The sequence below is a fragment of the Triturus cristatus genome, chromosome 3_2 (assembly GCF_964204655.1).
Source record: "Triturus cristatus chromosome 3_2, aTriCri1.1, whole genome shotgun sequence".
NCBI classification, from domain to species: domain Eukaryota; kingdom Metazoa; phylum Chordata; class Amphibia; order Caudata; family Salamandridae; genus Triturus; species Triturus cristatus.
This window is the reverse complement of record NC_140584.1, coordinates 1,168,665,475-1,168,678,841: the sequence shown is the minus strand read 5'-3', so window position 1 is coordinate 1,168,678,841 and position 13,367 is coordinate 1,168,665,475. Positions and strand designations below refer to the sequence as shown.

Genomic DNA, 13,367 nt, shown 5'->3' with positions numbered 1-13,367 from the left:
TGTCGCTGGCTGACGAACTGAAGTCGATGGCGCCGGCGTCGATAGGCCAAGGCTGCGATGCGGGATGAGGGCGGTGCATCGTGTATCTTTACGAGTGGTGCCCTCGAACCACGGTGCAAGCAGCGGTGTCGATGTCGGCATGAAGCGTCGTAGTTGAGGATACCAAGGCGTCGTCGTGAAGCGAGGCGGTGCAGAGTGCGGTGCCCACAGGTCGTGGTGCGAACAACGGCTCGGTGGCGGCATCAGCGGTCGGCGTCGGTGAGACCAGGGTCACCGTGCCCTCTGCAGTGCCTTCAGGACACGGAGTCGGCAGCGGTGTTGTAGACGTCATTGAGTTGCTTTTCTTCTGTTGCAGCACAAAACACACAGTCCCCAGTGCTGAGGGCAGAAGAGCTTGAAGTCCTTGCTGTTCCTGAGACTTCTTGAACAGGGGGCAGGCTCTACCTCCAGCCCTTGGAGAGACTCACAAAGTAGATTGCAGAAAGTTCAGTCCAGTCCTTTCACTGCCCAAGACCGAAGCAACCACTGCAGGCCAAGACAGCAAAGCACACAGCAAAGTGGATGTCCTCCTCACAGCTTCTCCAGCTCTTCTTCTTAGCAGTCTTCTTGATCCAAAAGAGTTCTAAAGTTCAGGGGTCTGGGCCCCAATAGTTATATCCCCAAATCCTTTGATCTCTTAGGTAGAGAGTGTTTGTGCCCAGCCAGAACCACTTCTGCCTTCTCTGGTGTGATTTCCTGACAGGAGGTGTAGACGTCATTGTCGGAGGCAGACCAGGTCCTCTGAGGTGCAAGGAGATCTCCCCCTTTCCCCATTGCAGCCCAGGTCTATTCAGCCCTTTCCTGACCCACCTAGACTATCTGGAGCCACTCCTGCTCCCCCAGCCTTCTGTCATCCAAAACCCAGACAGGCAATCCATATTCCAGCAGGGGCACACGGGATGATTGAGCAAGAATATACCTACTTTCTAAAAGTGGGATTTTAAAACACAGAATGTAAAAATCACCTTCACTAAAAAATGCATCTTTAGATTCTGAGTTTAGGCATACTAAACTTTATTATCCTACCTAATTCCCCGGGCCAGTTATGTTTATAAGATGTTATAAACAAACTTCCCATTCTGTCCTATGGGGAACAAGCAGCCTTGCAATAGTGTAAAACGAAATTGGCTGTAATTCACTATCAGGACATGCCACACACACCAGGGCATGTCCTACCTTTCACATACACTGCACCCTGCCCACAGGGGTAACTTGGGCCTACCTTAGGGGTGCCTGACATTTAAGAAAAGGGAAGGTTAGGGACTGGCCAGTGTGTGCACTGGCCAAGTCGACATGGGAGTTACAAACTGCGCGCACGCTCTGCAATGGCAGGTCTGAGGTACCTTTTCAGGACTACTCACGTGGGTGGCACAATCAGTGCTGCAGGCCCACGAGTAGCATTTGATTCACAGGCCCTGCCACACTCAGTGCACTTTACTAAGGGCTGACAAGTAAATCAAATATCCAATCATGGAACCACCAATCCATGACACACTTTACCACAGGAGCACTTGCACTTTACCACTGATCAGCAGTGCAAAAAGTGCGCAGAAACGCTAAGCCAGCAAAAACAGAGTCAAAACCGGGAGGTCAGAAAGCAAAAACTCAGAGGAAACACGCCAAAAGATGCCAAGTCTAACAATACCCAACAGGGCTGATGAAAGTAACCTTCCAGTGTCCATAAATGTATTTCACTTAGGTAGGTTGATATTTAAACCTGCTCTTTACAACAGATAAAATGTCAAACTACGGTAGCAAGATAAACTACCTTGACAGCTAGCTAGACAAACAATATATTTGACAAAATTGTCAGCACATAAAAACGTTCTGTTTTTTAGGCCATATGAAAACAGTATTTTGGTCAATAGGTAGACCTCTAACCTCAGGAGAGAAATTGCTCCAAAAAACCGCACCAATTCTAAATGTGTTTGCATAATTTTTTTGTGTGTGGAAATGCTACAAGAGAAAGCATGCATCACACATTTCATGTATATTTGCCACTTGTTGAAAAATATGCGACTGTGTGTGCATCCATTTTGCCCAACTACTCTTCTGTGTCTATAGCAGTGACTATTAACATCACTGAGTATGAAGTAAAGATGGAGAGTACCGTTTCTAGGTTTGACATGATTGGCGTGTTCACCTTTTAAGGTTTGATGTGTATGGTGTTTGCACAATTCGTTTTGAACATATTGTATTCCATACTCCCTTTTTAAGGAGCTTTGATTAAGCTGGTTTCTTCCCTGACTTCTTTTGATCGATACTTCTCTTGCTGGCTTGAAATATTGTCAATTACATCTTGGATCAGCCTACAGGAGTATTTCTGTCTCAATATTTTCCTATTGGTTGCTTGGGTATGTTCTTCTGCCTCCATTGCAATGCATGAGTGATATCTGAAATCAGTTAACCAGTGGCACGGGTGGCACATGGGAGCGATCCCTGACAGTGGTATCTGAAAAAGTGTATACAAAAAAAGTAGCTTTTTTACGCCTTGCTTGACAGCGCAGCGACCGTGCAACTCCTGTTACCAATACTTCAGCATATGTAGAGTGGGATTTGGCTCTCAGACAAGTATTTCTGTTGACCTCATGCTACTGGTTATATGGTGCATCTTTCCTCTTCGTAAGGGATTCTTGCAAGAGATCTACATTACATCAATCCGTGCTGTAAATCATCACACATACAATTGTTTATCTCATACATGCAGTAAACACAGAACACAAATATTTGTGTGTGTATATATATATATATATATATATATATATATATATATATATATATATATAATAATTATATATACACAAAAAACAGGATACCCAAACGAAGAGGCCACAGGAAGACTAATTTGGTCACGTAGTTTATTTGACTGCTTGCAAGCCGGCAACGTGACAGAAACCTCATCGGTAAAAGTCCTTACGCCAGACGCGTTTCGGGAATCACAAAGTCCCTTCTTCAGTGGCGTGTGGTTTGTTGAAAAGCAGAAAGCCTCTTTGTTTGGGTATCCTGTTTTTTATGGATGTATTATGTAGGAAGGTGGATATCTGACTATGGTTACCCCCAACTTTTTGCCTAGTGTCTAGCTGGTTTTTCGACTTAGTTGGCCTGAGATCCTGCCATTCAGGGTCTCAGGCTGTCTGCTCTCTCTGTAAAATGGACTCCATGTACCCTAGGTACATAACCAATTGGTAAGGATCACCTTATTGGACCCTGTACAGTGTACCCTAGGTACCCAGGGCATAGGTGTACCCTAGGCCTCCCAGGGGCTGCAGCATGTATTATGCCACCCCTGGTCTGGCCTTCCAATCAGACACAACTGGCTGATCACTCAGCTGGGGCAAGGTCGTGTAATCACCCCTTGCTTAGATATAGTATGCCTATATCTACCCTTATATATAGACACATGTGTACCTATCAGTCACTCCTATGGCAGGCCTTAACAATCCTGGAGGCAGAGTGCTTGGTAATATGTGAGATGGTGCTCTAGCATGAGCTGAGCCTGTCTGCAGCTTTCGGAACCATGTCCTTATAGCTGTTCTATGATATAACCTACCATATACTCTTAAAGTGCCTTATAATCTTAAACGGTTATGGTAACTATGGTTGGGCTGTATCAAAACATGTCGTGTAAGGTGTCTAACACTTTGGAATAATACCCCCATGCCATTTCTGGTGATGAGGATATTATTCCCCCCTTCTAGAGGGAGAGACATGTTAAAATCCTACTTTGCTGTGTAACCTCTGACCAAAGCCTCAGCATCACAAAATGGATGCTGCTGCCACGACACAAGTCTGACCTCCTGCAGCTGGGAGTGATCCCAGCCAGGGAGGCCTGGACAATAGGTTTCCTGCTTGGGGAGGTGCTAGCACCTCCCCAGACAGCCTTTAGTGTATTGGGGCAGGGTGGGCTGAAAGGAATGAGACATGCCTGGGGCACACAAGGTGTTCCTTGCATAGTCCAGTTCAAACCGGCGCTGGGGCACTCCAGCCCCAGCTCTGGCGCGAAACTGGACAAAGGGAAGTGGGTGTAACCACCCCCTCCCAGGTCCCACCCATAAGGCGTGACCTAGCAGGTATCCCAGCCCCCCAGATTAGTATAAGAGTGGGAGTTGGGCCTCAAGACTTTAGATTATCCTGAACCTGCAAAACTGAACAGAAACTCTGGACCTTCGACATTCGACGAAAGAAGAAGACTGAAGAATCTCCCTTGTAGCCAAGGAGTGGCTACCCTGTGCAAACAGGCACCATCAAGAGACTACCCTTTGCTTTGTGAAACGTTCGACGAGGAACCGACTGCAGAGCCCGACCAGAGCCTTGATTTCCAGACTTCTCCGACCCTCATCCACATCTGCAGCAGAGCTGAGATCCGTGGAGGCGACGAGCGACGTGGGACCGGCTACCTGGGAAAAGTGGCTAGTAACTTACAGCGCAGCTTCTGAGGTACCCTCGAAGTTGTGCACCGGGGATTGAGAAGCCCCAACCCCAAGTACCATCTGCACCGAAGACCAGCCCCCCACACTCCACGAGTCCTGCGTGGGGCCCTTCAGCATTTTCCTGCTTGCCGCGTCTGTCCGGTTGCTTGCCCGCTGGCTAGTGGCCTTTGTGACGACGCTCCCTGAAATCTTCTGCGCTGGTTTGGCTCCTCCAGACTGGCTCCCGCTTCTCTGCAAAGAAGAAGCACCCCAGACCTTCCTGGTCTGCACCAGAAGCAAGTCCTTTGTTCTTCGTGGGTTCCGCTTGCCAAGGCTTGGTGAGTCCTAGTCCAACTTCGACGCCGCCGACAGCAAGAGCCTTCGTGGGACAGCTCGCCTCCTGGTCCTGGTCGTCCTCGACGCTTCCTGGTCCTCCTGGCTGCAGCGACAAGCTTCACCTTCACCTGCAACTCTTCACGACATCGCCTGGTTCCTTCCTGGTTCCACGTGGTCACTGGCTAGTGACCTTGACTCTGTCCCCTCTGCTTGCAGGTTTCTTCGCTTCTTGATCCCAGCCTTGGGATCCACCGGACACTCTCCCCTGACTGCCTGTCAGCATCTTTCTTCAGGCATCCATAGGAGTCGACGACGAAAACGACGCATCTTCACCCCTATGCACCCGCAGCCTGTGGGCTAGGTAACTTGGGTACTCCGGTGCTCATCAGGATAGTGACTATCCTAGTGTCTAGTTTTCAAGTCTCAACTTCCTAGCTACTCCGGAAGTGTCCTAAATCTATCTATTTCTAAACTGTAACATTGCTATTGACTTTTACGCATTACGCGTGAGTGTTTCCACTCTGCACACGAATCCCGTGGGCCTCCCACTCCCTAACTAACGCTAGTGTAGTGTAGCCCCAGCGATTCCCTAGGCCTAGGCCTATTCTATTTCCGTGACAGTGGTTCTTATACCACTTATTTAGTATATGGTTTGCGTGGCCCCTAGGGCCTAACTGTATTACTTACCTGTGTGACTTACTGTATGCATTAATAAGACTGTGTTGTACTTACCTCTAAACTCATAAAGAGTGCTGAGGGTTTGCTTAGAATAAATACACTTTATTTTATATATATATATCTGTTGTGGTGTCCTTTCATTTGGTATTCAAGGGATTATATATGGTATCACAGCTGGCTTCACATGCCATTCAGAGTTTAGCCTAAGACTGCTCTTGTCCATGCTACCACTAGGATAGCTGGTCTATAAGGTTGACTTTACAACCAATCACCATAAGGGTATTTGGACTGATATAAGGTGTACACTATAACTAGTGACATCATACATCAGGCCAACTTCTCACATATTACGGCTGTTCCGGGTCATGAAGTTAGGCCCACCGCCAGTTCGCGGGTCCGAGCTGGCACCACATCGGTGCTGGAGAAGGAAGGAAGGAGGTCTGGCACCATTGCAGGGTGGTGTCTGATCGCTCGCATTGGCAGCAGGAAAGCAGGGTAGGCTACTGCTAGCATTCGCATCTACCCACTTGGGGAACCTACATGGTTTTATTTGAGGAAATGAACAGCACGCCCACTTGGGATGAACTACTGCGCACTACAACATCCAGAAGGCCATGTATTTGACCACGCCCACCGTGGCAGGTGTATATAATTGAGCCGTGCGCAAGTAACAGTGCTTTCTGCTTTTCAACAAACCACACACCACTGAAAAAGGGACTTTGTGATTCCCGAAACGCGCCTGGCGTAAGGACTTTTACCGATGCGGTTTCTGTCACATTGCCTGCTTGCAAGCTGTCATATAAACCACGTGAGCAAATTCATCTGCCTGTGGCCTCTTCGTTTGGGTATCCTGTTTTTTGTGGATGTATTACGGCTGTTCCCGGTCGTGAAGTTAGGCCCACCGCAGGTTCGCGGGTCCGAGCTGGCACCACATCGGTGCTGGAGAAGGAAGGAAGGAAAGAGGTCTGGCGCCATTGCAGGGTGGTGCCTGATCGCTCGCATTGGCAGCAGGAAAGCAGGGTAGGCTACTGCTAGCATTCGCATCTACCCACTTGGGGACCAAACATGGTTTTATTTGAGGAAATGAACAGCACGCCCACTTGGGATGAACTACTGCGCGCTACAACATCTAGAAGGCCATGTATGTGGCCACGCCCACCGTGGCAGGTGTTTATAATTGAGCCGTGCGCAAGTAACAGTGCTTTCTGCTCTTCAACAAACCACACGCCACTGAAGAAGGGACTTTGTGATTCCTGAAACGCTTCTGGCGTAAGGACTTTTACTAATGCGGTTTCTGTCACGTGTTATTTATATATATATATATAGAATTTTTTTTTTCCCCACCGAAGCAGCACCAGTACATTATATGCAGCAGCATTGCAAGCTTCCTTCAGACACACACACACTCTGGGCACAGGTATATCATGGACAATGGCAGTAAAAGGTTATATATACATGCACTACCCCCAAAAAATGAAACCGCAAATTATCATTTAGCTTGGTACACTGAATATTATTCTCACTATCAGGATTTCTAGCAGGCAAAAGCCAACCAGTCTGACTTTAGTGTGCTAACACGTGTAAATAGCATTTGAAATGCCTTTGTTTACACGTATTAGCGCATTAAAGCCAGACCTATTGGCTATGCAAATGGTTAGTTCTATAGCGCCTGTTTTTCAGATGCTTTTGTTTGCCCCTTAGTAAAATAGGTTTAATGTTTGTTTGGCACGCTCACTGCCTTTGCCAATGCTTGTTCCCTGCTGTCCTGCCATGTAAAATCCAAGAGTTTGACAGTAGCAGTTATTCATTCTCGTATGTATGTGTGTGTGTTTTCTTCATTAATTAACTGCATGTGGCTGGTTTTCCAGTCATGGGGATGTAGATTTATTTAGCCTCATTAGTTGAACTGATGTTAATGGAACATGGTGGGGAGAAGGTCTCCCTGGTTGATCAGAGAAACGTCAGTAAGTGAGTTATGTGCGGGAAGGGTTAGACCCATGATGGAGAAAGGAGTAATTAGTGATATCTTTGTGAGAGCCTTTCATATCTGGTACCACCAGATCTAGCTGTTTCTTTGCCTTTTACATTGTGTTTCCCATATCCAGCAGGACGGTGGCAATATGCACCATAACATACCCATGGTCCCAAAACTAGAAATATTCTGTCACATTTTCACTAATCTTTTTGTTCTTCATCATTGTTGAACAACCTCTAAGTCTGCTTCTGCTTGGGAAAGGTGCAGGCTTTTCTTTGCTTGCTCCACTTCTCGTACTTGGTCGAGCTTTTGTCCTCCATTTTGTGTTCCTACTTTCTTGCACAGAATAGTAGCTTGTGTTTTGTGTGACTTTATCACACAAAAGGTGATGAGGAATGCTTGTAGTAAGTCTACCCACTGGCAATCGTTTGGGGTACCATTGCAACCCATCAGTCTTTTGCCCACCATGCTTCCTTCGGTTTGGACCTAGCAATTTGCAAATCAGTCTTGGTCCTGCTCTAGTAGGAACAGTCCAGCTCGAGCTGCCAAGCCCGGTCCTCTCATTACCTCAGGGCCGGTTTAACCCTGAAGTCCATCCATCTCCAAGTGGTTCTTCCAGTTTATTTCCTAAGTACAATCTGATTGCCCAGACGTGGGTCCTGTGCTCACTGTATCACAGTGCTCAAGGCATACGTCACTGATGCGACCTTAATAGGTCGAAACCGGTTTGGGGTTGCCTGTGTTCCCTTCTGAAGGAGGGCTTGCCTGGCAGTTTGGAATGGCCTGTTTCCATGAGAAGCAGGGTTGGTACTGATTTGCATAAGACAAGTTTTTTACTGGAGTAGCATGGTCGGGCAAAAAATGATGGACTGGAATGCGGTTTACAAGATTTATCAGTTGTGGTCTAGATTAATTCATGCATTCCATCCATCACCTTCTTGTCACTGCAGTTTGTGTAACTTTATGCAGCCCAGTTCACTTTAGATCTAAATACATCTGCCTACGTCTAACCTTCTGGGAAGTTTGCTAAGACACTGATTGTATATTGGGGAAAGAGCTGCGTAAACTGGGCAAATGTTCAGTTTTCTTGTAGTGAGAGAGTAGGTTGACCCAGCAGTTTGCTTGGCTATGAGCCCAAGTAATGTTTTTAAAGTGGGAGGAAAGGAACTGGGTCAACTAGACCGAGCAACTCGTATAAATGGTAGTGTGACTTGTTCAAACATTGTAAGAAGCTCATATTTAAATGTTTTTAAAATAAATATTTGAAATTAGGGAGGATATGTGGTATACTGGCAGAGTTGCAGACTTTGGAAAGTGAATGGGGATTGAAATAAAGACTTCATCATGATTGAAAAGCTCATGTAGGATACCAAGTTGTGTTATATAATTTTTCTTTTACATACTTCTGGAATGAGAGGCAAGGGTCTTTCTGGAAGCCCCAGGCCTTGCCATTTGTAAGGTAAGCTTTCTAGCTTGAAATCGGTAAGGCAATATGCAAACTGAGGCTAGTGCTTAGACTGCTTGAGGATAAGCACCCTTTTGGTTGGGAGTGCAGAGTATAAAACTGGAGGAAGCTTAAATAATTGTATTAATTTTTGCTTTGTATCCACTAAACCCTAGGTGTCTTGGTTGAAGAAGGTGGCCAATATTTGTGCCAGAAATGTGGTGAGAACTTTCCGTATTCCAGCCTCCTGTCCCCACATCAGTGCACTATGTTTTCTCAGTCTGAAAATTTGGATTTCCATGCAGCTTCCCACCTGAGTCTGACTGGGCACATACCGGAAATGCCAATATATGGCCAGGAAAGTAAGGCGCACCAAACCCGGCGTAGCCTCTACCTAAGCAAGGCACTGAGCTCCACAGAAGACAGTGGACAGGAGCTTAATATCATGCCTTTGGATACAGAGAACGTGTTTTGCCCAATTTGTAAAGAGCAATTTACACAGCTTGATGAACTGAAGGGCCATTTTAAGTGTCACTCCCATCATCAGGAGATGTTCACCTGCACGAATGGGGATTGTCGGTTTGCCACAGATGAACGCAAGTTGTTTCACATCCACCTACAACGGGTGCATAAAGTGACCCCTATTCCCTGTGCCCATAACGCCTGCCAACTCTTGTTTACTAACGCAGATGATATGTCACAGCACCACCGTACTCACTTCCCCTTCCACTGTCTTCATTGTAGCTTCGTGAGCTCAAATGTAAAGCTTTTCTGGCAGCACCGGAAAAACCATGTGGATCAGGCTGAGGATTCTCAGTCAACTCCTACAAGGAACATTGGTCTGAAAGCGCTCTCCAGGTGCAACAAGTGTGACTTTACTACAGTGTCGACGAAGACCCTGACTCATCACCTCCTTCTTCATTCAGGTACTTTCTCTGTTCTTATTGGTGACACTGTGCTCCTGCAAAAGATGCCAGGTAACCTGAATGACTTGAAGTAATTTAGGATTTCAAATAATCTGCAACTAACGCGGACTGTGAAGTGCCAGACTTAAATATCAAATGTATATGCATTTGTAAATATGGGAGGAATAATGTAGAATGTATTTGTCCAAATTAAGTGATTTGGAACTTCAGGGTAATCAATCCTTGTTACAGGAAGTGATGCAAATGTAGGGCAATAAAATTAAGTGACCCAACAAAAGAAGGGTACATGAGGTTGTTGTGGAAGGGATGCCATCATAAGGTAAAGGTGGAGATCAATAAAGTTAAAATTGGGTAGAATACAGGAAGGGATGTAGGTGCAAACCATGGATATAAGAAGTAGTGCAGAATTCTGGAAGGGATCGTGAGACGGAGAGAAAGTTGGAGAGGATGCAGTCATGGACAAAATTATAGAAGGGATGTAGGGCCGAAGAAAACGCTCAAAAGAGAAGCAAGTAGAGAGAGAACACAATAAAAACAATGCCAGGCGTATAAGTACAAAGAAGAATTTTGAGTGGCTTTCGGACATTATGAATGCTATACAGGTAGAATGGAAGACAGCTGGCAGAGAGATAAAGGCAAAATGATGGTATACTAGTTGCAGACACAGTAAGACAAAATTAGAAGCAAACTCCGAGGATACTGTAGATGGTACAGGCACTATGGCAGCATAGAGAAGATAATACTAGCTGAGAAGGGGTTTCAGGTACTGGATAAATATTATGTAGAGGGTGTAATTTCCATAGGGGCAGCATTTAGAAGGGATGTGGAATATAGTGCTAACACTGACCGTGATACAGCCACATGGCTGAGGTACAGGAACTGATGCAGAGAGGGAACATATTCTGAAACGAGTTCAGGAAAGAAAAGGGACCTGAAAAACATGCATGCAAATGATGGAAGGACGGCTGGCACAATGAAAGAATGCACACCCAAAGCAAGGTTAGACTTATGGCAGCCGACACCAGGAAAGGATGCTAGGAAAGATGCAACGATGAGACCAGGACAGAGCATTACGACAGCAAACTCTAGAAAAGGGCACTGAGAGGGATGCGGCAGAAGATAAGGGTAGATAAATTGCTGTTGATGCCAGGCATTTGCACTGGGATTGACACAGACTCAACAGACGAGCAGAGGAAGGGCTACAGACAGAAACAAAGATTACAGACATGAGAGAAGGCTGCTGGGAAAGATGCAGACCTAAAAGAATGGCATTTAAAGAGCTAAATGTTGTTGGGATGCTAGGGAATGAAAATGATGCAGGTACAAAGGGAGGAAATGGAAAAGTACGACGATGATGAAAATAGAATAGTGTTACAGGGTATACATATTATGTGGAGTGAGGCTAAGTGGGGGGCCCATTCAGAGAAAGATTTGAAAGGGGTTGTCACCCTGCGTAACAGTCAGTCATTTGTTTCCAAGAATTTCATCAGCTGGGAGTCTGACGCATTGAATTTTAGAATCTACATCACTTTCCCCTTAATTCAAAGTGGAAAAATTACAAAAGCCAGATTCCTCGCAGATAAACTGTTTCTTTGACATTAACATTTGTATTATTTTGTGATCTAACCAGAATTATCATGAAAGTTTTCCTCAATGCAGCGCTTTACGGTAGACCTGACGTTTTAATGCTTTATAGCTGTTAAAATATTGTTTTCCAATGGTTGCAAGCAGATGGGGATGTCTCACAAGAGGAACAGAATAGTCGGGAGACAGGTGACCAGGGAGACAACGTGGTCAGCAGTGCCAGTGATGGGTCCCTCCATGGCAGAAGAGGGACCGCAAGAGAAGAAAATTCTGAGAGCAAAGAGGACAGTTCATCTTCATCAGAAGAGGAGGAAACAGGGGAGTTTAGACGAAGTATATGTAACGCGGCACAGGGAAAAAGAGCACCACATATGATGGCCCAGGGACCCCGGGATCGACATTTCAAAGGTATGGGCATCTGTGTACGTTTTAGACCCCCTTAAGGGATTTGGGTGAAATTGGAATGCCTGAATTAGGGGCACCAGATAAGCTTACACAGTCTGTTTTTGTCATCGTGTAGTAACAGCATGCTGTTCGTATTGTGGAATGTTATTATTATTATTAAATGCAGCTTGTAGAGTGCCTGGTTGCTCCCGCGCTAGAAACCAACTGAGCCAGAGTGAGAGATACTGGTCAGCAGGACAAGCATACTGTTGATTGAGTTGCTTCTTGAAAAGCCAGGTTTGAGGTGTTTACGGAAGGCCAATTCAGATTGCTCTAATCTGACATCTAACAAGTCAGAGTTCCAAAGTTTGGCTGCCAAGAACCTGAAGGAGGCGCCGCCCAAGCGTTTTCTGTTGTATGAGGGGACCTAAACCTATCCCTTTCCGTCTGAGTCAAACCATCTGCTTTTGTTTGTTGTACTTTGAGAAGAAGTCAAAAGGGCGGAGACTGCAGATGCACATCAAAAGCCAAAAACTGGACTATAGTAAGAAACTGATGCACAGAAAGCAAAACAGTAGACTGACTTACACAAACACATCCAATGTGTGTCATCCAATCACTGCATCCGAGCAGGTTTGTTCTGAACAAGAGAATACAAAGTGCAATCTTTTCTCACATGCATTCTGTGTTGAACACCTAACTTTTCATATCTATATCAGTTAATGCAATATGTATTACTTTTAGACGTGCATTTAGAGAAATGCAGAGGTAGAGATCTGTCATTCTAGTCCTTGTGTCTCAGTCTTCGAGGAACCTTCTTTAGTGGTCCTATTTTCACCAGCTACATTCAAATGTAAAATTTGTCTCCTCACACCAAATGTTCTAGATAAAGGAAGACTAATATGACATGCCCACAGAGACGGATTGTACTTGCCTCTGCACATTATATTTTATGGGATGCAGTGGGCTTACTTGGGGTATAGAAGTACAGGAATTTCATTCAGAATCTACTGTCCACTAAACCGTGGCAGCACTCTCCTTGGTGAGTTAAGCTCTTTTAAAACTATTATTTAAATCTTCCTAGGACCACAGTTAAATTCCTTGATGTCCCATGAATAAGAACGTCTATTCTTTATAAATGAAAATTTGGATTGAATTTAACCCTTGAGCACAGTGAGTGTTCAAAGGTTTCTGCAGTCAGTCATTGAGACTTTCTGATAGGCACTCCCTTGGTAGGTTTTAAATTCCTTTCAGCAGAAGTGAATGTAATTGTCACTTTAGGGACCAAGATCAGCTTTCTAAGATCAGCCATTAGATATTCTTGCATGAAATAGGTTGATTAAAACTTGAAATTACTTTAAACTTAATGTTTAGTTTGATCTGGATGCCAGGCAACAGATCAATTTTAATATATTAAGATCTATTAGTTCTCCCAACAATGAGATATTTTGTATTTTCTGGATAGTCTGATGGCCTTCTATGTATACCAATTTTATGCAAACATAGATGATGCCTAGGTTATTCTGCATTTGGATGTTTACGCCAGCACCCTGCATGATCGATTTAAGAGTCATCTAGTTGAGGTGGCTAGT

General features: G+C 45.2%; 1 protein-coding gene across 4 annotated transcripts in view; it reads left to right on the top strand.

Annotated features, from left to right (window-relative positions):
* Window positions 1-13,367, top strand: part of ZNF142 (zinc finger protein 142) — a 97,866-nt gene that overhangs the window by 31,107 nt on the left and 53,392 nt on the right. For all 4 annotated transcript variants that reach the window (XM_085650042.1, XM_085650043.1, XM_085650040.1 and 1 more), the window contains exons 3-4: window positions 9,058-9,807; window positions 11,539-11,799. In XM_085650042.1, coding sequence (XP_085506168.1) covers window positions 9,058-9,807; window positions 11,539-11,799 — 1,011 coding nt within the window. The remainder of the gene's footprint in view (window positions 1-9,057; window positions 9,808-11,538; window positions 11,800-13,367) is intronic.